General features: G+C 41.5%; 1 protein-coding gene and 1 non-coding gene across 5 annotated transcripts in view; both read left to right on the forward strand.

The window, feature by feature from the left end:
- LIFR (LIF receptor subunit alpha) overlaps positions 1 to 25,260 on the forward strand; it is a 78,080-nt gene extending 52,820 nt beyond the window's left edge. For all 4 annotated transcript variants that reach the window (XM_064596777.1, XM_064596775.1, XM_064596774.1 and 1 more), the window contains 9 exons: positions 2,395 to 2,465; positions 5,116 to 5,329; positions 6,882 to 7,061; positions 9,829 to 9,930; positions 10,518 to 10,685; positions 14,342 to 14,503; positions 15,620 to 15,713; positions 17,354 to 17,432; positions 18,024 to 25,260. In XM_064596777.1, coding sequence (XP_064452847.1) covers positions 2,395 to 2,465; positions 5,116 to 5,329; positions 6,882 to 7,061; positions 9,829 to 9,930; positions 10,518 to 10,685; positions 14,342 to 14,503; positions 15,620 to 15,713; positions 17,354 to 17,432; positions 18,024 to 18,647 — 1,694 coding nt within the window. In that variant the 3' untranslated portion in view covers positions 18,648 to 25,260. The remainder of the gene's footprint in view (positions 1 to 2,394; positions 2,466 to 5,115; positions 5,330 to 6,881; positions 7,062 to 9,828; positions 9,931 to 10,517; positions 10,686 to 14,341; positions 14,504 to 15,619; positions 15,714 to 17,353; positions 17,433 to 18,023) is intronic.
- LOC123836895 (U2 spliceosomal RNA) lies at positions 3,319 to 3,508 on the forward strand. The gene has a single exon (XR_006789116.1). It is a non-coding gene; the product is annotated as a U2 spliceosomal RNA (small nuclear RNA).
- Positions 25,261 to 26,144: the final 884 nt, after the last annotated feature.

Raw genomic sequence — 26,144 nt, forward strand, 5'->3', positions numbered from 1 at the left:
GTGTAATATCTCCTAGTAAAATATCATCCAGACATCTTAAATGGTGGCTCTAAGGTTTGTGCTCCTACGGGCAGCCGCTTGGCCTGTGTTGTGGGGAAGACCAGGCCTGTCTGCAGGATGTTTACAGCTGTGTCCTAAGATGATGCAGAGGAAACAGACTCAAAACTGTGATGAGATTATGGGTGATTTCTCTGACACTCTTTCCTCCTTTCCTAGAATTTTGGTAACCTATTTAGATGACTTTACTGAAGACAATTGTTAATAAAGAGAATTTGTTGGAATTTTTATTTGTGACCTAGGCTTGAGAAATGGATGGGGCCAGAGGTCTTGAACTTAGTTTCTGCAGTACACGGAGGTCAAAATAGGTACAAAATTAGGTAACTGGTTTTCTGAGTATGATAATTCCCAAAGATGGAATGAGATTCTATCCTTGAATAATCAGATGTCAGCTTTAAAAGTCAAAAACAAAAAAACTTAGAAATAGGTATAATTTTCGGGAGTCATTCAACAAAGGATAGCAAAAGCTTTATTTGCACTAGATAATATAGGGAATATGAAACTTCTTCCAGGGGCACCTAGGTGTCTCAGTTGGTTAAGCATCTAACTCTTGATTTCAGTTCAGGTCATGATCTCAGTGTCCTGGGATCAAGCTTCGGGCTTGATCTGCTTCGGGCTCCACACTCAGTGGGCAGTCTGCTTGAGGATTTTCTCTCTCCCTCTCCTTTTGCCCCTCCCCCAGCTTGTGTACATTCTCCCCCCCACAAATAAATGAATCTTCTTTAAAAAACTTCTTCCAAAAAATTAATGAACAACAAAACAAAAAATGATAGATGTTAATCCAGATTTTTGCCTCTCCACATGAAGGAAGGTTAGAGAGGTGGGAGAAGCTTTGTGATATATGTAAAAAAACTATTTGGATCATCAGAGCTGTGCACGAGTCCAGTGTATTTAGTTATCCGTTGCTACCTGGCAAATTACCCTAAAATTCAGTGGCTTAAAACAGTAAACATACTATCTCACAGTGAGTATAGGTCAGAAATTGAGAAGCAGCTTAGCTGAGTAGCTCTGGCTTATAGTCTCTCATGAGGCCACAGTGTGGACGTAGATAGGGGCTGCAGTCTTGCCCAGGGCCAGAGAATCTGTTTTCAAGATGGCTCACACAGTGGCTGTTCCTCACCATGCAGGTCTCTCCATAGTGCTGCAGAGTATCCTCATAACATGGCAGCTAGCTCCTCCTAGACTTAGTGAGTAGAGGGAAAACATGGCAGCCTCCACAATGCCTTTTATGACCTCACTTCAGAAGGGAGCTACCATCGTATCTGTCATACCCTATTGGTCACACAGGCCAATGCTGTTACGGTGTGGGAGGGGACCACACACAGGCAGGCTTGCCAGGAGGTGTGACCAATACTGATCCTTTGGAGACTGGCTACCACGGGAGCTTTTGCCTTCAGTTGATGAGCTGCTGTTGCCAAGAGAAAATATTTTATTTATACCTCACTGAGATTATAGAATTAATTCACTTAACAAATATTTACTGAGGGACGCCTGGGTGGCTCAGTCGGTAGAGCGGCTGACTCTTGGTTTTAGCTCAGGTCATGATCTCATGGGTTATAGGATTGAGCCCCACATTGGGCTCCACGCTTAGCAGGGAGTCTGCTTGAAGGTTCTCTCCCTTTCTCCCACCCCATTCGCGTGCATGCTCTTTCAAATAAATAAATCTTAAAAAAAAAAAAAAAAATGGGCACCCACTATGTGTCAGGAACTGTGGTAGTCACCAGGGATATAGCACTGAATAAAACAGTCTCTGCCCATGGAGTTTATAGGAATAGAGAATTAGAAATAAAGTTTTAGAAATAGTTTGCTGGGTACTGCCACAGACAAAAATAAAGCCTAGAAAGGGGACTAGGGAGAGAAGGTGACGGGAGGAGGGGTTGCAATTTTAAATAGGGTAGCTAGAAAAGACCTCACTAGTAAAGTCACATTGGAGCTGAGATACGGAGGAGAGGAGATGATCCCGGGGAGGAGAGTTTCTGCGCTCAGGAAGAGCAGTCACGGAAAGCACAGGAAGCCTGAGGCAGGTGGTCCAACACGTCTGAGGAGCCCCCGGAAGCCTGTGCTCGGCCCTAGCCGACTTGAGCAAGGGGAGGTAGGAGGATGTGAGACAGAGCAGCATTCCTTAGTCCATTCTAAGGGGCCTCTTGTTTTGTGGGCATTGAGAGCTCAGCTTTTTCATTGTTTCATTTCTGAGTGGCCACTGAACTGCTTCACATTTTTACGGAGAATTCTAAAAACGTAGGGAAAAATCTCAAGCACCACTGTCTCAATTATTGATATTATCAGCTGACATACAATACACATCTTCAGATGCTAACTTTGAAATCTCTTTCCTAGTTCCTTCAAAGGGACCAGATACGTGGAGAGAATGGAGTTCTGATGGAAAAAATTTAATAATCTATTGGAAGGTAAATACCTGATTTTCCCCTGAATATTTACATAACGATATTGGGCTAAACTACTTAACTTACGAATGGTACTTGAGTGATCCAGAAACCCGGGTTTCCGAGACTGGCTCTTCACAGTCCTGCTGCAAATCTAACCTGGCTCCTCCCAACCCCCCGGACTCCTCATCACGCCCCATTCACCACAGTCATCTTCTCTGACAGCTCTGAGCATTCTTCAGTTTGATTTCAGGAAGCCTGTAGAGGACCTCGGGATTTCATGAATTCCATCTCTCTCACTCAAGCCGGAAACATAGCAAGAAGCTACAAGTTAGAATCTCCGTTGTGTTGATGCTATGCTTTTTTCTCCAATGAGTAGGAAACTTTTTACTATCTCATATGTAATTTGTTTTCCCTTAGTTGTATTATTATATGCCACTTAAAAAGGCTTTCATGGTTTTGTACAATTTTTAGATATAATATAAACTGCATTATGGTTTCACTAGTTTTTCTCTACTAGAGCAGACATTTTTGTTGCTATAGTTTTTATCTGATTTGCAAGGATCAAACATCAAAACATCAAACATCAAAAACAGACATTTGTTTTCTATACCAGGTTTTATAAGAGCAGTCATAATTGGATTCCTTTAAATAGTGAATTTTGTTATTGATAGTAAAACATTTTTATAAAAATTTGACAGCAGTACAGCTTTGAGGAAAGTCTGTGTGCAAATTCATTGTGAGTTCCGTTGCCTTGTGATGGTCTGTATATGGCTGTGTACCCCTCTTAATCTTGATTAGAAAATCCACTGGCTACTCACAGTTGTCTGTCAGATTTCCTGATGATGTAGTAACAATTATACAGCCACTTCAGTGTGTCACTTCTCAGCCTTTCAGCTAAGATCAAGTGTAGTATCTGTTCTTAACGGTTTAATGCCTGATACGTCCTCTATCCGAAGACAATATATCACATGGGTTTTGGGAATTAGGAGAAAGGATAGGAGCTCACTCTGCCCACTCCACACATCAGCCTGGTGTTGCAGGACCATTACTTCAGTGTAGAGAAAGTTTGGGATGTTGTTTAAACTAGATGAATGCCTAACCAAAGATTAAAAATACTGAGGTGATTGTAACTTCAGAGACTAGGTTGATGGTTCTGCTGTTTGCCAAGGAGGAGCATATTTGGATGGAAAATGAAGTTGTTTGGGGTTGACTTTTTCAAAATGTATTCTAAAAATATGTGCCGGTGGGATGTCCAAGTAGAGTCTAATAGGTGGTGGTTTGGTGTGAGGCTCTGGAGTTCAGGGGAGAAGTCGGAGCTAAAGACACAGCTTTGAGTAGCATGTAAGTGGGATCACTCAGGGAGAGCATGCAGGGTGGAAAGAGGCCAAGGATGGACCCCTAGGTCTAAGTGATAGCAGCGTATAAAGGACCAGCAAAGGAGGAGGATCCAGCAGAGGAGAGTGGGAAGGTTAGAGGACAGGAAGACCAGAAAAAAATGGTAAAGCAGAAGCCAAGGGTGGGGATTCTGTGAAGGAGTGAGCGGTCAGCAGCGTCACACGAAGCCCGTGAGCCTTAGGATGGTAATGGGTCCAATGGACCAGGCCATCAGGGAGTCACTGTTATGGAGCAGTGTTTTCAGCTGAGCATTAATATCAAGGTCAGTCTGGATCAGAGGGTCCCATGCATTGTCGTATAGTCTTGAAAAGCAGTTCAGCTCCACAAATAAAAAGGTTTGAATGTTTCCTTATATCCAGTAAGTCTACTTTGGAAATCCACATTAAAGAATTAATCCTAACTATGAAAAAGAAAAAAGTATAATGAAAAGGTACACCAAAGTATTATTTTAGTATTGTGAAAAGTTGGAAACAACTTGAATTTCATTTATTTAAGGAATATTCAAGTAAACTACTAAAAATACTACATAAAATATAAAGCCATTAAAGTGTATATATTATGAACAAGTATATTATAGAAAGGTGAAAAAAAGATAAGGTTGTATGATTAAAACAATGTTAATTTAAAAAGCTACATCTTAGAAAAACAACTTGAAGAAAATATCAAAATGTAAGAGTATTTAAGAAATGGGAATATGGGAGCATTTTACAGTTTTTTTTTTTTAACTTTTGTATCGTTTCCAAATTTTCTGGTAATGGGCATGTACTATTTTAAGAAAATAATAAATGTTTTTTAAAAACTATGATGCCATAATTTTTTTTTAAGTTTTATTTATTTAAGTATTCTACCAGCATGGGGCTCAACTCATAACCCTGAGATCACGAGTCACATGCTGCACTGGCTCAGCCAGCCAGCCAGCCACCCTGATGCCATAATTTTTTATGTTTTGTTTGATAGAGCAGTCATTCCTGTTACTTTTTTTGTTTTGCTTCTGAAAAATGTGAGGCTAAGACTGGTTTGCATTTCCTTAATTTTTAAATTTCTCTGCGCTCTTATTGCTTACGGTAAGTATAGTTTTTCTTTAGCATCACTTCCCTGATCTGTCCTGGCCTCGGTGCCTCTTAAATCTGTGTCTGACACCGTTCACAACTCTCTTGATTCTGCTGTTACCTTGTCATGATTGACGCAGTGCCTGGTTTAGACTTGATGGTTTTGCCTCATCACACGGCCGGTTTTGCAGGTTTCTTGACAGAATTTATTTTTCTGTTTCTCATAGCCTTTACCCATTAATGAAGCGAATGGGAAAATACTTTCCTATAATGTATCATGTTCACTCGATGAGGAGACACAGTCCCTTTCTGAGATCCCTGATCCTCAACACAAGGCAGAACTACAACTTGATAAAAATGACTACATCATCAGTGTGGTGGCAAAAAATTCTGTTGGCTCATCGCCACCTTCTAAAATAGCTAGTATGGAAATTCCAAATGGTGAGTACTTAAGATAATGTAGTATATAAGAACAGGAAATTAAAGTGAAACATTTTAAGGGGTGTTCGCTTGCTCTTATAAGGTCAGCTCTCTTCTCATATCCCCTGCTGCTGCTGATCCATGAGGAGGAACAAGCCGATTAATGTCCAGAATTCAATGAGAGACAGCAGTTACTCATCCTTAGGGATGACTCCAGACTCTGTGCTGTTGGATAAAATAATGAGTGTACCCAGTTACTTTAGTGCATAGTGTTGGAGAGTTGTGGTGGTGGATATTACTCTTAGTAGGAAATGTTTCAGCCATTTATTTCTCCTAAGACCACGGGAGCTGATGCTATATCAGCTGGGCTGTTTTACAAATGTCAGGCAGGAAATATAATACGTATTTTTAATGGCGGCTTTGTCGACAAGACATTCTTTATTAATAGGAACCCTTTATTGATAAATTCTTTTTAAAGTCTAAATTAGATCTTCAATATAAGCTTTAAAAAGTCACCATGGTGCAATTTTAAAATTAACTTAGTGCCTTTCTTTAAATGTATTACCAGTAATCCATAATATTTAATCCATAGCCACTTCTGCCTCTTAGGTCATTCCTCTTCCAGGTCATTCCCTGCTCCCCCCCCCATTTTGCTGTCCTGTCCCAAAATGGGGGTGCCTGCCTATGACCACCCACTCCTAAAGGAAGAAAAGTTGGTGGATCCGGTCAGGGTCCTCCAAGTATCTTTTCAACTCTTTTTTTTTTTTTTTTTTAAGATTTTATTTATTTATTTGAGAGAGAGAAAGAGCACAGTGGGGGAGGGTGGGGCAGAGGGAGAGGGAGAAGCAGGCTTCCTGCTGAGCAAGGAGCCCAACACGGGACTCGATCCCAGGACCCTGGGATCATGACCTGAGCCGAAGGCAGACGCCTAACCGGCTGAGCCACCCAGGCGCCCCTGGTCCCACAGCTTTTTGATCCCGCTGCATGTCAGCCGATTCTCTATTCTTCAGCCCGTCTCCAGGAGCCCCTTCAGCCCACCCATAGGCTTGAGAGGAAGAGAAGGGCTGGTCCATCCACTTGCTCACCACTCGTTATTGTGCTCCTACTCTGTAGGTCTGGCCCCGGGGTTGGGGTTGCAGGCACAGGCCCCCGCCCACTCTCACAGAGCTCACATCCGTAGTGGGCAAGGAGAAGAGAGATTGGGACTGGCCACTCATGCTCTGCTCCTGCCTGCCACCTGTGTTGCTACCCTCCTCTAGTGCCCGCACGCCCTCAGCCCCGTCTGTCCTGGCCCTGACCTGCACACCCCAGCATGCTGCATCACCACCTGTCCGAGGTGCCCTTGCATTACTTTTTCCAGCTTCTGAGTTTATCTGTACATCCGGGTAATTACCTTTTACAGCAAAAATAACAGAGCAACACTTCTAAACTTTGCTAGAGGTTTATCTAGTTTGAGCACTCTTTTAAAATTTCTGTCCAATGAAGTAGTTTTTCTAACTCCTGCCCATTTTCATGAGATTTACTTCTGTTATTGTTTTTAATACAAGTAACATGTACTTCTTTCTTGTTGAAGATGATCTCAAAGTGGAGCAGGCTGTCGGAATGGGAAATGGAATTCTCCTCACTTGGAATTACGATCCCAATATGACCTGTGACTATGTTATTAAATGGTGTAACTCATCTCGGTCTGAACCCTGCCTTATGGACTGGAAAAAAGTCCCTTCAGACAGCACTGAAGCTGTAATAGAATCTGGTAAGATGAACTCAGAGTTGCCTCTCAGTGAAAGCTGTTACAAAATATTTTTAAAAGAGCCATACGTGGTGTGACTGGGTATAATGAGTGATCATTTTCCCCCTTACCACTGGAGTGGGTGTGAATTGACCTTTCTGGAAAGTGCCTTGTAGCAGTGTGTGTATCAAAGGGTTTGTATCTTTTTAATCTTGTAATTGTCTAGGAATTTATTCTAAGAAATAATCAGAGAGCAACACAGGATTGCATCTAAGAAGGTTCACCGTAGTGTTATTTATAATCACAAAAATTGAAACCCCAAATAGCAAATAGGAGAATGAGTAAATTACAGTGTATCTGTAAAGTGGAATGTTAAGTAGCAGCCCAGATTGTGACAAAGCAATGGAGGAATGCTCCTGAAGAAAGGAGACCATGAAGCCCTAAGCACTGTGGTCTCACCCCTCGTCCTTGGCCTCTGTTGCCCAAGCGCAGGTTACTGGGCAGAGCCGAGAACAAAGGCCTTGCTTCCATTACCACTGATGTCGGACAAGGGGCATCCGTGTGGCAGGGGGCACAGTGTGTGGTGGGGCGGGGGTGGGGGGAACAGTGCCCAGCGCCTGACTGTTGACAAGCCAGGAGTCCTGTAAGGGGAGCTGCTTTTGCTAGGAGCAGCCTAAAGTTCAGCCATGAGGAGTCTGTAGTAACCTGCAGGCTAATGCAGCCTGGTCCTTGGATATCACAGCCCTGTTTCCACCATCATTGTTCCTTCTGAGTAGCTGGTGAGTGTTCTGTGCCTCTACCCTTGGGAATTCTGGGCTGGTCCGAGTGCAGTGGTTTTTACCCTTGGGAATTCTAGAACCTGCCGCCTTGGTGGTGATGCTCCTCGGAGTCATTCCTCTGTCCTGGTTCTCCCTTACGTTGAGGTGAAGCTCAGGAGAGCAAGCAGCTGCTGATACTTCTCTCCCAGGAGCCAGTGCTACCCACTTATTTCACCATCAAATGGTGAAGATGAGTCCCATCCAGTAGATTACTCCAAGTGGGTTTAGATTATTTGCCAGTTCTACTTGAGATACTTGGTGGTCCCTTTATCCTTTCTTAGAACCTGCCTCCCTTATCAGGGTGCCTGGCACACCCCACCCTCCTCTCCTGCACCTCCCCTTTGCACTCCCCCCACCTGTAGCTGCCTAAGCCTTATGCCAACCTCGTCAACGCCATGTGAATTCTCGTCCATTTTCCACCTCTCTCACCTGGGCTTTGAGAATAACCAGGGTGGACTGGGGCAGGCTCGGTGGTGTGGAGAGGGTTCTCCTTAGACAGAGTGCCTGGGGACAGAGATTTAATCTGAGACCTGTAGGATGAGAGGGAGAACCTCCCGTGTCACGGCAGATGAGCAGAGGCCCCACAGTGGTTGAGAAAGGCTTGGAGAAGTCAGGTGCCTTGCCCAAGTTCACAGAACCAGCGTGTGACAGCACCAGGATTCAAATTCAAAGCAGTTCAGAGCCTCAGGAGACCAGGAATTGTCTCTCTTATTGACTGCTGCTGGGACAGCGCGTGGCTACAGGAGACACTTCTTGTCCCTTTCTCAACCTAGTCATCTATTCATTCAACTGTCCTGTCTATTTATGACCTCAAAACACAGGAGTAATGCCATAACCCCCACTCGGGCTCTTTTTCTTTTTAAGGCAGCAGAACCCTATAGAATATTGATATATTTCATTGTGACACTAGGTACAGATTTACTAACCTACATGCAGATTAAAATAACCTCAGGCATGCCTGTCCCCAAAGAAAAAAGTTACAAACTGATTTTAGAGGTTGGCCATCTCACTTTCGAGCTTGTAGAACCACTGGTGTTCCGTGGGAACGTAATTGAAGAATAGGTGCTCTGACCACACCAGAAGAGTTGCTTTCCACTAATTAAATGCAATCCCACATGCTGCCATTTTCCCCCCTGGCAGTATGTTCTTCCTGGACCACCACTGATGAGCTCCTCATTGCCTTTTAAGGCCCTGTTCAGATGTCACTTCTTGGTGGCTTTTCATGATATTCTTAGGCTCATTTGGTCCCATGGTAAAGGTGCCCCAGCCTGTGATAGGTCCCTGTAGTCTAGAACATTGTGTCTTGGTTACCCCCATTCATCTGTCTCCCCAGCACTCTGCAAGCCTTTCCAGGCCATGGGCCACACTGTGTCCACCTTTGTGTTCCCAACATTTCAAACGTTGCATTGTGTCGAGGTATTTCAAAAGGGGCTTTTTGAACTGAAGTTAAGATGCTTCTCTTGCGTGTCTTGTGAAATTAACTCAAGGGCACTAAATAGCAATGCTATATAGAGAATCAGACTTTATGGGCCAGCATACCTTGAAGCAGCAAGGTAGAGTGGAAAGGTTGGTATCTGCTTTTTGGCTAGGGCAGGAAGGGCTTTCCAGAGGCTTGACATGGACCTGGGATTGGCTAGTAAACTGACCCTGGCCAAATCTGGAAAGAAGTCATCATTGCTTGATCTAAAGAAACAAAATGAAAGCCTTGACCGCTGTTTTCTCCCTTCAAGGCCACATCATGTTATAATACTGTTCATTACAACAGAAGTGAATTTGTTTAATTTTTCTTCAGTAATTTTTCACTCTGAATATTGATCAATTTTGAAAATATGGCTGTATTTTTTTATGATAAGAAAACATCTTTAAAATTAGCTTTGGAGATTTCAGAATAAGTGACTATAAGTCTGGTATTTCTAAAATAGATGTTCATAGTAATATGTACTTAACGAAAGTTAATTGTGTTCCTCCTGTAGATCAGTTTCGACCAGGTGTAAGATACAATTTTTTTCTGTATGGGTGCAGAAATCAAGGATATCAGTTATTACGTTCTATAATTGGATATATAGAAGAACTGGGTAAGTTAAGTGGGTAAGTTTTCTTAAGAGTCCAAGGTAACATGAGAAATTAGAAATCAACAGCAGTTGCAAGATTGAATTCTAAAAATAGATTGAATTGACATGTTTAGTTCAAGGAAGGAAAAGTAATTTGCATGGTAAACTTAAAATTACTCGTGATTATGTAAACTTAATTTCTTTAATGTTTATATTTCACAATTTTACTGTTGTCATTGAGGAAATAAAATCCTAATTTTGATGTCAAAGAGATTTAATTTGCACTTCAACACGTTTAATAAAACCATTAACTTCAAGACCGTGTACAGAGGGGAAACACAATTCTGTGTGAGTAGCCATTTACAGATTTTGCCGAGGGTGCTTCCCCGGGTGTGTATGTTGTGAGACCCCCCTGTGTGCCTCTGGTCATTAGCATGCGAGCTTCACAGGAGCAGGGCTTATGAGAGCATCTCTGAAAGTGTGACTTACTAGAGAATAAAGCTCTCATCCCAGATTCAGTTATTTTTGAGGATACAACTCTCATTAAATGTTGGTGTCTTACTCTGTACCCATAAGCTCTCCTTTAGCTGTGGATGCTTTTCCCTTTACAGCTCCGATTGTTGCGCCGAATTTTACTGTTGAGGACACATCCGCAGATTCCATATTAGTAAAATGGGAAGATATTCCTGTGGAAGAGCTCAGAGGCTTTTTAAGAGGATATTTATTTTATTTTGAAAAAGGAGAGAGAGACACATCTAAAATAAGGGGTTTGGAATCAGGTAAGTCACTTATTACAGCGAGAACAGTATTTTCTAGAAGTTCTCATTAACCCCCCCCCCACACACACACACAAAAAGACAGAAAACAAAAAGAAAAAAACAAGGAAAGAAAAAGAAGTGCTGCTGAGTAATGTAATACCGGTTTCTAAAACTGAAAAATAGGTAAATGAAAATGTATGAATATGAGAATTTTAGGATTTTAGTATGTGATAAATGACATGTACTGTCATTTAAATTATTTTGCAGACTGATTATAAACCCCGTAGGACAGAGACCGTCTCTTAGCAATCTTGTTTGATGCATAAAATAGCATCTCACATAGGTTATTTAAAAAAAAAAAAAGTCTTTCTAAAAAAATTCTAATAATGGAGGAGAAAAGCTCAGGAACCCAAAGAAGGGCTCCGGAGCCTTGCTATTATCTGACAAAGAGCCGTCCGCACAGTTAGCTGTGGACTTGATGAGCTGGCAAGCTTAACTGACTTAATCGGGGATGTGTGCATCTATTAGATCTTTAAAAGTACAGTCAATCGTTGACAGTTGGTAAGCGTATGTCCAAAAGACCATAGAGAATTTTCAGATTTACATATACAGAGGTGTTTATGCAGACTTCTGGCCTCTCCTTAAATTATATTTCTGTTGGGAGTCGGATGTTTCCTATACATAGCCATATAACACAAGCATATCATCTTTTCATTTTGAAAGCTCTCCTTTCCCTTAATGACCTCACCTCAGAAAAAAGCCATTTTAATTATTTAATGCCTATCTGACAAGCGGAGACCACAGTGCTGCATGCAGATGCTGACTGGGCTTTAGCTAAGGCACTTCCCTGCTCAGCAGCATTAGATGTGCCCCTCCCCCACACCGCTCAGGTCTGCATTTCCTGAACCTTCACAGTTGCCTGTGAATGAGAAAAACCGTACATACAAAGTTTTACAAATATCCAGAGTCTAGTGAAATTTTTCTCCAGATGTCCAGAAATTTTACACTTGTACCAGTTAAAATTCTAACACCTAGACTTCCATTTAGACATGATGGATTGGTCACTAAAGTTAAAGAGGAAAAAAAAGCATAAAGCCACAAAAACAAAGAGAACCAGACAGGCAAGAGTACACCACATTTGGACATTTTGGGTGTGATGGAGTGGGACAGATGACCTGGAGGATGGTGAAATCTAGGTGGACATTCAGGCTTTGGCGAGAAATAATTTGACTCATCCTGTGGGCCAGGATTGGAGGCTGGTGGTTAGGATGGATATGGGCTGAACAGTGAGGGCCGACTGAAAGTCTGTAAGGAGCAGTGAGAACCCCCAAGTCGTACACGGACTTCATGCAGCTAACGTGAGTGCTTGCTCCCCTGCCTGAAGACAAACTGAACCAGAGAGCCTCCAAAGAGGGGGACAACCTAGTGAGCAGTGTGACCTTCCCTGCCCCTCCTTCCTCTAAAGGAAGCTAATAGGACATCTTCGGCTAGGCCTATTTCCCTGGATGAGATTAGGGGGTCTTTCTTTGGGGGAAAAAAAATGGTCCCTGAGGAAAGACATGAAAGGTGCTGATACTGGGGAGCTATCCCAGTGAAAGGCCAGAAATTGACTGGTCATTCCCCACCAGTGGTAAGTGAAGCCCACCAACCAATAAGCTCCACCCGTTCACAGTGACCTTTCAGTGGCCCACTCTTAACCGTGACTAGCAGCCAGGGATAACCACATGGTTGAGAAAGATTCTAACATGGGGACAGAAACCAGAAGGAATTAGAGAAAACAGATTCAGCATAGGGAAACAAATTTAAAACAAAAAACAAAACTATCCTCACATAGTTGGGATTCCCTGTATTTATTGAAAGGACCTGATGTTATAAAAAAGAACAGTCAGAAGATAGGTAAGAACTCATCAAAATTAAAAATACAATCAAAGAAAATTTTAAAGAATTAAATAGAAGATAGAGAAATTAAATGGGAGATAGAGAAATTCTTCCCCAAATTAGACAAATGCTGAGGAGAAAACCTGGAGTAGAAAGATGAGGAAGTTGGAGTACATGGAGACCTGTGCTGTCATGGGGTTTGGGGGAGGGGGAATAGAAGGAAATTAACCAAAGAAAGAGCGTAAGAATATTTCCCAGAACTTAAAGACTAGGATACACAGAGTCAAAACACCCATTAAGTACACAGTAAGGTAAATAGAAAAAAAAGTCTACACCAAGGTAGGTTGTCATGAATTTCCCGAGCACCTCATACATAAAGAATAAGTCCTAGAAACAAAAGTTGCTCAGGTGCAAGGCCTCAGGGATGGAAGGGGCCTTGCACTTCTCAGCAGCACAGCAGATGCCGGAAGACAGCACAGCCATGTCTTCAAGATACTGAGTGAAAATTCTTTCCAGCCTAGCAGTCTGTTCTGTCAGTGGAAGCCAGTGAGAGAGCAGAATGAAGGCATTTTCAGACCCGTCGAGCTGCAGATACTTCCTTCCCCGTGTCCCCTTCTCAGGCGCTGGTTCTAGAACAGTGGGTCAGCCTGAGGAAGCAAGCAGGACAGGGAGGTCCGGGAGGGCGGGAGCTGGGAAGGCCTGGGTCTGGAGCGGATACCCTGGGGAGGGGGCCCTGGGAGGACGTGGGCTGGGGTTGGGTGGCCAGTCATGGCACTGGGATTTTGTTGCGTTGGGCCATGTGGAAAATCGCATTGAATATTCACAGGAGGATGTGGGAGGAATTAGGGATTGGTACATTAAGCAAATGAGGAAAAAACATAATTAAAACAACAGAAAAGTAAGGGAAACATGAGCAGACCAAGCAATTTGTCTAGCAGGAATCCACACTTTTATGATCACAGTAACGTAAACTCTGCATTTCCCAAACCTTGTGGTGTGTCTGTGAATGATGTGGGATGGGAGGGAGACGGGGTGTTGAGAACACTAAAGCTGCACCTTCTTTGTAGGACATGCATACATAATGTCTAAAAGTTTTAAATCAAGGCACTGCCAGTGTGAGTTTATCTCAAAACATGGAAGTTAAATACGCAAAGAAACAGGCGATGGGGTTTGGCGGGGAAGGTGCGAGCAGGGAGCTGCTACTTTGTGGTGTTAGCCATTTAGCATTTAGTGCTGTTCAGTTTTTCAGACTACTGTCTTCCATTATTTTGATTAAAACTTTAAAACAGTAGTTTAAACAATTCTTCATACTTCTTTTGAAATGATTCAAAGGCTTCCCGGCTAGCAGCTCATTTGAGACTCGGTGTGCTCTTCTCCCTTGGGTCTCTCACTGCACTCAGGCAGGATGGGCCCCAGGCCCAGCAACCCCCACCCCAGCGGGTGGTCGTGCACTTTCATGCCCTGAGGAAGAGAAGGGACTTTGATTATCTGCCATATGCCAGGATTATTCTAGAGAATCTATGAAAACTTCACACAGCCCCAGGGAGGGAAGTTGTGATGGTCTGTGTCATGGGTTAGAGAAACTCAAGTTCCGAGGAATTTCCATACTAGGTCCAGACCACATGGCTACTAACTGGCAGAGGTAGAACTTGGACGTGGGTCTGGCTGACTCCACAGGCCCTGGCCGCGAGGGTAGCCAGCAGCCACTCATTTGAAAGGGATGTGGGCAGAACAGGTATAAATAGGGGTTTAAAAAATGGTGTAGAGATCAGTAATAATAATCTTCCCTTTAAAAATAGGTCGGTCCGACATAAAGGTTAAGAATATTACTGACCTATCCCAGAAGACACTGAGAATTGCTGATCTTCAGGGTAAAACAAGTTACCATCTGGTCTTGCGAGCCTACACGGATGGTGGCATGGGCCCAGAGAAGAGCATGTTTGTGGTGACGAAGGAAAATTGTAAGTTAATTATTGCTGTTGGGGTGCTTTCCGTACTTAAATGCATAAGGTTTGAGCAAGTTTTGTGTATGTAGGAAGCCCCTTTTTTAAAATTTCATGTGTTGCATGTTTATAGCGGGTAGCCAGCAGTGTTAAAAGGCCACGGGATGAGTTCATGTTTATTCTTGTCAGTTATTTGTAGCTGTTTCCTAAGAGTACTTAAGAAATTAATGCATGAAGGATATATCTTCAGTCCGGAGTTCTAAATCATGTTGAATCTATATAAAGCTGACCCACTTTACCATTTTTTTTTATAAGATTTTATTTATTTGAGCATGTGTGTGTGCAAGCAGGGGGAGGGGCAGAGGAGAGAAAGAATCTCAAGCAGACTCCCCACTGAGCTGGGAGCCCGATGCAGGGCTCGATCTCACAACCCCAAGATCATGACCTGAGCCGAAATCAAGAGTCGGCCCCTCAACCGACTGAGCCACCCAGGTGCCCCCCACTTTAACAGTTTTTCGCCCTATTCTAAATGTGATTTTTAACATATCCAGGGAGGAGTGGAAGAAATATCCTTTAAAAAACTATAAACCCCAGCATTCACAACTTGGAGACGGAGAGTAGGGAAGATGGGCTTGACTGTCTGCAGTGAAGAGCTTGAGTTGGATCACGCCATATTCTCTAGCCCCAAGTTGGACTTCACACACACTCTCAAATAAAGCACCATGAGGATATGGTTCTCAGCAGGAGGCCATTATGCCTCGTAGGGGACACTTGGCAGTGTCTGGTGACAGTTTTGGATCTCAGAACTGTGAGGTTCTACAGGGATCTAGTGGGTAGAAGCCCAGGGTTGCAGCTGAACTCCCTACGGTGCGCACAGTAGCCCCACCCACAGGGAAGAAGGATCCGGCCTCACATGTCAATAGCGCTCAGCCCCGTTCTCAAGAATTTAAGTACTAGTGTAAAAATTATTAAAATGCGTGAAGGTCATATTTTAATAGTTTTTCAGTGTCCTCGGAGCAGGTAGGATTTTTTTTTTTCTTTAAATCTATCAATTTAAGTATCTTCTAATACGAATGTATTCTGTATGTCCTGCTTAAAATGCTGATTTGAATATATCCAATATTCTCTTTTCAGCTGTGGGATTAATTATTGCCATTCTCATACCAGTGGCAGTGGCTGTCATTGTGGGAGTGGTGACGAGTATCCTTTGCTACCGGAAACGAGAATGGTAATGGTACCTGCATTTCCTCTTGCTGTTGTGTTCTGAAGAGCATGATTATTCAGTTCATGAGTTAAGAAAGAAGTGCGTGGTTGAAACCAGTCGGTAAAAAATGTTGGCTCAGTCTGAATTAATATTGGATTTAATATTAAGCAAGAATTATTGAAAGGTTTTTAAAGTAATAAAGTAAAAGGTAAACTTTCTCCTACTGTATTTACTTACTCATGATTTAAAGTGATAGCAGATGTATTAAAAATACTTATAGGCACAAATATGGCAATAGCTGTGCAAAATTACTGATTAGGATCACACTTGTCCTCGTGACTTACTTAGAAAATATTGTCATTTACTCATTTATTTAGCAAATATGAATGACTCCTCCCACGTGAAGAATAATACAGTGGGTGAACTAAATAAGTGTGATCCTTATAGACATTGAGCATAGTGGGGAAAGGTGGGCATTAAACCCATAATCATCCAGTAAACACATGCTTATAAAGTATGTGTGTACCAGGAAGGTCACTGGGCACCATGAGGGGAATAAGAGGGGGAACCCTGTCACCGAAGGTGGCCTACCACATCTTCCCTATGGGAGTTCCATTTACCACAGGGTAAGGAGAGGAGAAAGAGTATTCCAGGGAGAGAGAATCACTCCTGTGAGGGCCCAGAAATTGGAAAGAGCTTGGTCATCAGGAGACAGTGAGAAGGACTGTGTGTCTGAGTGAAGCTAAAGAGGCAGGTGGTGAGGTGAGGTGAGGGGAGGAGGTGAGCCAGGACCCGGTGGGAGAGAACACCTCAGGGTAAGCTGGCAGGAGTCATCCTGGGCTGGGCTCGGGGCAGATGGCTGTGTTCATGTATAGACGGCCCTCACTGGCATTAAAAGTGCCATCCTTTATGATAAAGAAGAGAATGTATTCTAGTAATCCTGGCTTATAAGTTAACATAGTAATAGTTTAGAACCATAGAATACCCTATTTTGGTGACCATAGTCTCATTACCAAAAATCACATTTTAAAAATTATCTTAATACAAAAGATAAAATGAGAGAGTTTAGAAGCTAGAGCATTTCAGACTTAGATTAACAAAGTTGTTTTGTTTTGTTTTTTTGCAGGAATTTCGAATAATTAAACTTCTTTTTAACAGCTATACTATGCTATGGCACTGAGCAAATCTCCTTTTTGTTTGCATTTTGTTTTTGCTCATGATTAGTAGCCTTTTCCCCTCAGAGTCCAGACCCTGTTAGGAGCAGCAGAGACCTGCATAACACACATACGCCCCTGAAGTACTGGACCGTGCATGATCCCACCCGCACTCTGGACATTCGATTAGATGAGCGGTGACCCTGTTGTACTTTTGACCTGAGAGCACAATCACCATTTGAATCCTTTGCTTCCATTTTCATAAGATCCATAAGATATTGTGGTTCTAGAAATAGAAGTGGTGCTTGTCGTTTTCAAATAGGAGCCTCTCGGTGCGTTGTACAGAGAGCTTAATGACTGATCACACTAAAAATGGTCTTGCATTGTTGTCTCAGATGTTCACTGAAGCGTCACATGAAATTTCAAAATAAGCCCAATGATTTACTAACTTATTTGTTGTCTGATTGATAATCGTGATTATTAAATGTACTTAATCATCTCTATTTAAAGGATTAAAGAAACCTTCTACCCTGATATTCCAAATCCAGAAAATTGTAAAGCTCTACAGTTTCAAAAGAGTGTCTGTGAGGTAATCCTTTCTTTTCTTAAAACGTTTATCTTTTAGTACTGGCTTCCTTTTTTTAGTCTTTTGGGAGAAGTTTTTAACATGCAAATATCATCTGGAGGACAATGTATTGAGCAAAGAGCATCTTTAACATCTGCTGAACTGCTCTGATGAATGTTAATGTGTTTTTACCATGCTCATTTTTTCCACTGCTATTAATAGCAGGGAACATATTGATATGTAAAAAAGTAACTTTGGGGGCGCCTGGGTGGCTCAGTCGTTGAGCATCTGCCTTGGCTCTCGGCTCTCAGGGTCCTGCGATGGAGCCCCGCGTCGTCGGGCTCCCTGCTCAGCGGCAAGCCTGCTTCTCCCTCTCCCACTCCCCCTGCTTGTGTTCCCTCTCTCTCTCTCTCTCTCTCTGTCAAATAAATAAAATTAAATTAAAAAATTTAAAAAAAAAAGTAACTGTTCTAGTATGCACTACAGAATAGTAGAGACTCATTTTGGTAAGTAGCTGTGAGAAGAATATTTGAGATAAAGCCCCTTTTTGTAGGAAGGGCATTTGCAGCAGCTTTTCGCGCTTTTCTTAATCAGTGATTTATAATTTATTTCTAGGGAAACAGTCCTCTCAAAACATTGGAAATGAATCCTTGTACCCCAAATAATGTTGAGGTTCTGGAAACTCGATCAACAGTTCCGAAAATAGAAGACACAGAAATAATGTCTCCGGTAGCTGAGCGGCCAGAAGAAAGCTCTGATGCAGAACCCGAGAACCACGTGGTCGTGTCCTATTGCCCCCCTGTCATTGAGGAAGAAACGCCGACCCCGGGCGCCGATGAAGCCGGAGGGACCTCTCAGGTTGTTTACATTGATATCCAGTCTATGTACCAGCCCCAAGCGAAGCCAGAGGAAGACCAAGACAACGACCCTGTCGGGGGGGCCGGCTATAAGCCACAAATGCACCTCCCCGTCCCTGCTGCTGTGGGAGACCTCGCAGCGGAGGACGACTTAGACAAAACTGCAGGTTACAGACCCCAGGCCAATGTAAATACTTGGAGCTTAGTATCTCCAGACTCTCCCAGGTCCACAGACAGCAACAGTGAAACTGTCTCTTTTGGAAGTCCCTGCTCCATTAACTCCCGACAATTTTTGATTCCTCCTAAAGATGAGGACTCTCCGAAATCGAATGGGGGAGGGTGGTCCTTTACAAACTTTTTTCAGAACAAACCCAACGACTAACAGAGTCACCGTGTCACTTCAGTCTGCCATCTCAGCAAGCTCTCCGTTCTGGCGTTCCCGGGCCAGCACTGGGCATCTTGGAGGGATCCTGTGAAGTATTGTTAGCGAGGGGGACCTCACTGCGCGCAAGGCACACTCCCAGGTGTTCCTGTGCACCTAATGTAGTCTCACAGCCAAAGTCGAGTAACTCAGAAATTCAGTCCATGCCACTCAAGTCTTGGAGCGATCCGTGACTGGAGCCAAAGAATTCTCACGTGCTCTACCTTCAGGAAGCCCTTTGTGGCTAATCCTGTCTGGTCCACACATGCAAAACAAGTCCCCCAGCCGCGTGTTCTGTTCTGCTAGTGGTTTTCTCATACGGATGCATTATGGAATCGCAAGCCGATTTACAGGCACAGGAAAAAAATGTCAGAGTAACAGATGATGGTTATTTGCCTGACCCTTGCTCCATTCTAGACGAAAACCAAGCACAGATTTCAGAACTTTCAACGTTAGTCTCCTCTATCCACAGCACTTACAAAAAATTAATATAATTTCTAACGTAGTGACAGCTATTTAGTGTTTTGTTTGATAAAGTATGCTGATTTCCGTGCCTACTGTATAATGGTTATCAAACAGTTTTCTCAGGGGTACAAACTTTGAAAATGAGCGTGACACTGACCAGCCCAAATTAGAATCATGTTGTCTTGCTTTGGGAGGTTTTGCAGACCATCCCCTTACTCTCTAGCATGCATGTGAACTTCCCTTCCTGCAGTTGGTTGCCCTAATATTTAAGACCGAAATTTCTAAGACTGGAGATCTGAGGTTTTTTTTACATCTGTTTTTTTTTTTTTTGTAACACAGTGTCAGTTTTATAAATACAGGAGCAAATCCAGTATTACCGATAAACCTAGAATTGCAGTGGTTTGACTCTTTGAGGTGACTCCTACGCAGACGCTCGCTGCATTAGCTCTTTGTACGGTTCTGACTGGCTTCAGCGCCTCCCGAGAAGGCCGTGTCGTGGAGCCCCAATCACCCGGGCAGCGGTGACCAAAGGTTCCTCCTGATCAGGCATTTTGGCCATTTCTCCTTGTGAAATGATCATCAGTCTAGACTATTTGACCCAGTCCTCAAATGTTTAAATCTAAAACTAAAAAGATCATGCTTCCTACAGGAACAATTCCTCAAGGGCTATTGCATGTGAGCTGTGGCAAGGTCCGTTTGAATCGGTGGGCGTGCCCGTGTTAAAGGTGTGGTGGTTGATGTGTGAGCTGTCCCTGACTTCCTGTCTTCACAGCCTCCCCGCCCGCCCTTGCTTTTTGTAAGTGATGTCTAGGATGAATGTGGGTTTTGGAAAAGCAGAATGAACTAAAAAGTGTACCTTAACATCTCCCCCACCCGCAGGTCGTCTTTGTATTTTGTCTTTTGAGAGTTAAGGCAAAGCACCAGAAAAATTGGAAATATCTGAATACATCAGGATGTGCCTGTTTTTCTTTTCTTTATTTAATCATATGAGCTTCTGTGATGATAATGGATTGGTTATCCTTCTTTTCTAGGTCCTCATGTTTCTTTATAAAAACCATGTCATGGAAAAAAGCCACAAGGTGACAAGGGGCAAATCTCTTTGGGTACTCTCTGAATCCTGATGGTAATTGCTAGAATTCAACTAAATTCTAGAGCTTCATGATGTATGGACGCATGGAATGAAACAGAACTAGTTATGTACACGATTAGTATATGTTAAAACCATGGAATACCTCCTAGAGATTTTCAACAATGAAAAATGTCTCAAACCAGAGCCATCCCTGACAGTTTGCTGCTTTTATTTATCCTCTTGGGCTCCTCTCCTCAGCTTGCACCCCAGACACTCAGAACTGGGGCTGCCTGCATTCCCTGCTGAAGCTTGTCATTTCCATCCCCGCCTCTTGCCCCCAGCTCCTGCCTTGTTCACCATTGAAGCCAGTGGATCCTGTACTTCATCTCTTTGGGATAAGTGTTGGCCAAGGTAAAAGTTTATTGGTCTGAGCTACACTAAGCTGAGAACGGGGAAAAGGCCAGAAGCAAGTGTTGGATCTCTGTCATCAGTATATATGCATTGCAGCTGTGGCCATCTGGATGCGGTTCCCTTTCTAACCTATATAATGACTCATTTGTTTGGCTTACGGTGAATATCACTGGGCTCTTGAGTCCTTTCACCCTCTCCAAGACTTCAGTGCTTTTACTGCATGAGAAAGGGTTAGAGTGCTGCTCACCTCTCACCTTCCCCTGGAGTTCCATACACAGCGATCACTAGGTGAATGGAAGCGGAGCAACACTGTTAGTCTGGGCAAGCTCTTTGTAACGTGCTGTATGCCTACAAGTATGTGGTTTAGGGCTGAGGCCAAAGCAGGTTGCTTGTCTTTCCCCACTGCGTTGAAGACAGCCAGACCCTCTGTGCAAATCCAAAGTCATTACCTCCCGCCCCCCCCCCCTGCCCCTGCTGCCCCACCTGGGCATGTGGGGGCAGCCTCAACACAGGGAGAGAAGACACCTCCCTTTGTCACATACCCGGGTGTTCGTGGCACCTGGTAAATAGGCACTCTTTGTCAGTGTCAGGACCATGCTCAAGTGTGAAAAGCATTCTTGTAGTTGGTCACGCACTGTTCCAGTCATTTTAGCCCCTCTCCCTGGAGGAGGGGACACTAAAGGCTAGTTGGAGGGGGAGGCTAGATGTGTTCCCTTCAGCCCTTCCCAACTGGCAAAATAATTGGGAGATCCCTCTTTCCTCAACTAAAGCCTAGTCATTGGTTAGAAAACTCTAAGTATCTGAACTCATTTATGCCCCACAATGTCTGTTTAATAATAGTCCATATTAGGACACATTTTCCTATCTCGCATAAGCCAGTTCACTTACAAACCAATTTCAGATCAAGCCTCCCTTGTGAGGAATGATGGTCATTCTGGTGGTCATTTTGACTGCATTTCTCTTGTGAGTGGCCCTCTTAGATAAACAATATTTAGTATAAAAGTATTCTTAGAAGACTTAGCTAGAATTTTGACAGTAGGTAGAGCTTGTACATTATGTACTGCATGGATTAGTACCCATATACAGTTGAAGTCATCGATGTGTTGAACTATAGAAGCCTGGATTTGAGATTGTGGCCCCGGGTATCTGGATAGTTGTGTGTTTATGTGCTTAGGTGATAGAGGTGCTGTGTTCCTACAGCTTAGACTCAAGCAGCCATTCACGGAAAAGGTTAAGGGCGAAAGGATCAGCCTCGTTTTCCATACCAGCATTACTTTCACGGCTCGTGGATCTGAAGGACTGCATTTAACACCTAGTACTATTGCACTCAGAAATTGTGGTAAAAGTCACATCGTTAAAACTTCAGGCAACTTGTATTCTTGTTGGAAATCATTAGTCCTGTAATTTCTTAATTGTCTTCATGTGGTTCATGTATAAAGAACTTGGCAGTCCTTTCTGCGTTTGAATAATTAGATGTAGGTTAGTGAAGATTAGGGAATATTTTCTTCCAAAAGGAATTTGAAATCAGTTTTATAGTATTTTGAAATTAAAGTACTCCCTAACATATCAAAATGTGGAAAATGTTATCTCAAATTTTTTGACAGCTCAGGCACATAATCTGATGGGACTTTTTTTTTCTATTTAAAGTAATTTTTACTGTTTTCTGTGTTGAACCACTTAAAATTTGCATACCTTTTATAAAATGCCCTTTTTTCTTATCTTGAAAGTCTAAAATTAGGCATCCCCAAAGTCAAATGTGAGATCATTAGCTAATTCCAAAGAAGACTAGGTACATGGTGGAAATTCAGTGATTGTTTATTAACAGAATCCCATTCCAGAATGTGCAGTTTTCACGAAGGGTGGTTTATACCGGGATCTAGCTTGTGTAGATCCAAGACTATTGGCTGAAAGATTCAAATCTACTCAAGAAGTAGCTCCAGTTTGAGTGAAAACTTGGGAAAGAGTCAGGCAAAAGCATCAATAGATATCTTATTCCTCCCTCATTGTGAGAATCCATAGCGTCTTTTTATTTAATGGGTACAAAACTTGGGACGTGTTTGTATCAACCAGCATTGTTCTAGCAAACCAACAAGACATTGATGTGTGAGCTTAACTAATTATAAGGACTCGTGCATTCTCTTGATAAACTCTTTCTTCAGAGCATTTATTTTAAACTGGTATTTCCTGCTGAAACAAAATTCCATGGTACCATGCCCATCCTACCTTTTATATCCAGAAGAAAATTTTTCACAGAAAATGATTTTCCAAACTTACTGGAAATGCATCTTTTAGACATGACCTTAGAATATCATTGGGAATCACTTGGTTTAAATTTGGTCTGTTTGTCTTTGTGGATTATGTACCAGGGCTATTAATATTTAAACCTCTTATTTTGATAACGTGGTGAGATTTTTCTTTTCAGTTTGTGCCTTTGTCTTAACTATGACATGATCATATTCATGCCAGTTATAATGCGAATGAGCTATTTTTAGTGCCTGTATGGAGGATTAAGAAGAACATTCAGTTAATTGATAGGTCAGGCTGTAGTGTGTGTGGTAAAATTCCACAGGATGTGATTTGATCTAGAATATACTCAAATTCTTAAAATTATGATACTGAGTTATGACAAGTTTCTGTTATTTTTAACCATGAGAAGTGCTTGTTTTTCCCTATATTAAGACTGTTAATATTTTGGATTATAAGTGTCCAAGTTGCAGACAGAATTTACCTATGCAAGATAAATTCTAACTGTGCAACATTTTTATGAAAGTTAAAAGTAGTGTTTTAAGAGGGAAACCTTCTGAAAGTTTTCGTTACAAGTGCCTAGCTGAAGAACCATAGAAAAAATAAATTCAGAATCTCTCAAATAAGTAAGCTTTCACTGATTGAATATTAACCAAATACAAAACAGAAGTAACTTACATTACTTTTTTATTGCTGTAACTGAACACCCTAAAAACTAAGAGATGTGATGGGGGGAATGAATATTTCATTGATAAGGAAATTAATTGGTATTACATTTACATATATTTTCTAAGATTTCCTTTGCACTAGCCAGTCAGATCTTTAAAAAAGCTAAACAACTAACAACAAAGACCTTATGCTGCCCTTAAGCCAAAAATACTTTGTATACCTGGTTGAATGGCTTATTTAAAGGTATTGAATTTCCTTACACATTTAAAATGTACTTCCCTTCAGAATTACTCCATTTTAAGCATGGGTAACTTTCAATTTCTGAACTTCCTTTTCCTCCTAAACATTCCATTATAAGACATCAGAAAGATTTCTAGGTGGTAATACAATTTTCATTGAAACATGGACAAGTTAACTGTTAGGTTCAACAGTATTTTGGCAATCGATCATACAAAACAATACTAAATTTTCATTAAAAAATGTTTCAAATATTTGGCCCCCAGTTTGATTCCAAAACTTTTTCCCATGATTTATGATACACCCTTCTATTTAATTTTTTCCTTCTGACATAATGTTTTGGAAAAAGATGAATATGTTATGAATAGTTGAAGACAAAACACAGTAAGAAACACCTATTCAGGTCGTTGTTGTGGCAGGGTAGGTATTCTATGCTACCTTGGCGTTTGTGCTTTCCTATTATTTCCTCAAAAAGGAGCATGGCTTTTTCTTAAATACATTTCAATTCAGAATTGCTTGAAAAAGATTGGCCTGGATAGAAAGACATCCAGAATTTGAGATGGTACCACCTTTACAAGTATGTCCAAAGGCTGAAAATCATTTAAAAATACTCAACTATCCCAAAAGAATGTGTTGCCTTTTCTTCTCTCTCATTAGCTGGCCATAAGTCAGTGGTCTTCTTCACGTTTAGGAAATTGCCATTTTTTTACTCTCAAAATTGCATTATAGTGAATTACTGTTTACAAAATACACATACTGTGAACAGATAGAAGTTTTTGTCTTTTATAAGGTTGTCTGTAGAATGAGTGTCTTTTTAAAGGGGTTATATGTTAAATATTTTCAGTTTTTTTTTTTTTTTATAAATACTAGTAACTGTTTACTAATTTTTGTTTGGTCAGGTGTATGCAAATGTAGCTGAAAGATAGGGAGAAACTGCACATCCAAAATGTCCCATTTTCGTTTCTTGAAACGTTAACCACTACAGACTTTCTTTGTTTAACCCAAATTATCATTTGTGATGTTCTGTACCTAAAATCATGCTTAACCGTATAAGGAAACCTTTAAATACACACACAGAGGAAACAAACTATAGATTGCAGTATATTGGTGTGATTCAGTCTGATTCACAGAATTCCTAGTTTAATATGGAACAAAACAACTCCCCTTAACAGAGATGACAACTGAAGTATTTTCCGCCTTGTGAAAATTTGAAGATTATGTTGCTGTTAGAATGGAAAATTTGAACATTTTATATCATCGTATAATTTCAGAATTTAGTTTCCGTATCTTTTGGAGAACATGGTTATATCAAGAACATAGAATATAAGTAACCTATTACTAAGACACCTTAAACATAAAACTAGTATGCTTGGCTGTTAACTCTAAAGATGTTACTTATGTTTGTTTTTAAAATGCATGTATTTAACAATTTTATCATAGTATTGTCATGGAAAAATAAATATATTTTCTTACAACTTACACTGACGGATTTAGGCATTACTGTTTGTTTTTTCTCCTGTCTTAAGCACTTAGGAAAAAGTAGCCTCTACTTTGTTATTGTTAATACTTTTGTGAATTCTCATAAGAATTACAGTGGTTTATGAAGCAGTAACACGGGGCTCTAACTAAATTTTTAATATTTTAATACGTTGGTATGCCATTGACCTAATCTTCCGTTTGTTCCACTAAATCTATATTCTGTGTCCCAGAGAAGTTAGCATAAAAATAATCAAAAAGTGGGAGTCCAACATCATAAAACAAAAAATGAATACTGGTCCTGAAAGTATGGTTTTTAATTTTTTTCCTCTGAAGACAACCTAAACATTTCTGGAGATTCTGGGAATACAGCAAAATCAGTTTAATTTCAAGTCACTGAATTTGGAAATACAGTCATTGATTCAGCAAAACCTCAGCAATTTTAAAGTATAAGGTGATCTTAAGTAGCATTTCATAAGGGGAGAAATTAAGCCTTTAGTCCTGTGTAGCCTGTGCTTTACCCAGAGTCACAACTAAAATATGAATGGGCTACAATTTAACCTGAAGAAACCGTAGACCAATTTTGAATTAGTTGTGAAACACATGTTCGTATTTAAGTCCTAGAAGAGTGCATACATACGACCGGTCTGTCCTTCGGGGAGATGTCAGTGCATAATTTGTTTCCCAGATGGTGGATTCTTGAGCCAAAATGTGTAAGCACCATCCACCCCAGGAACTTTGAAAAGGTCAGAAAGAGAGGAATGATACAAGTATTAGGGGAAAGAAAAGTAGAGCTGTATGAATTTTTTCTTTAATGTGTAGAATTCAACATCACTAAAATGTTAGTTTACAAATCAAGTTCTTTACAAAAGAGCTGTGTAAGAATT

Source organism: Mirounga angustirostris, unplaced genomic scaffold (assembly GCF_029215605.1).
Source record: "Mirounga angustirostris isolate CCGP_5_RB_7025 unplaced genomic scaffold, mMirAng1.0.hap1 SCAF_7, whole genome shotgun sequence".
Classification (NCBI taxonomy): domain Eukaryota; kingdom Metazoa; phylum Chordata; class Mammalia; order Carnivora; family Phocidae; genus Mirounga; species Mirounga angustirostris.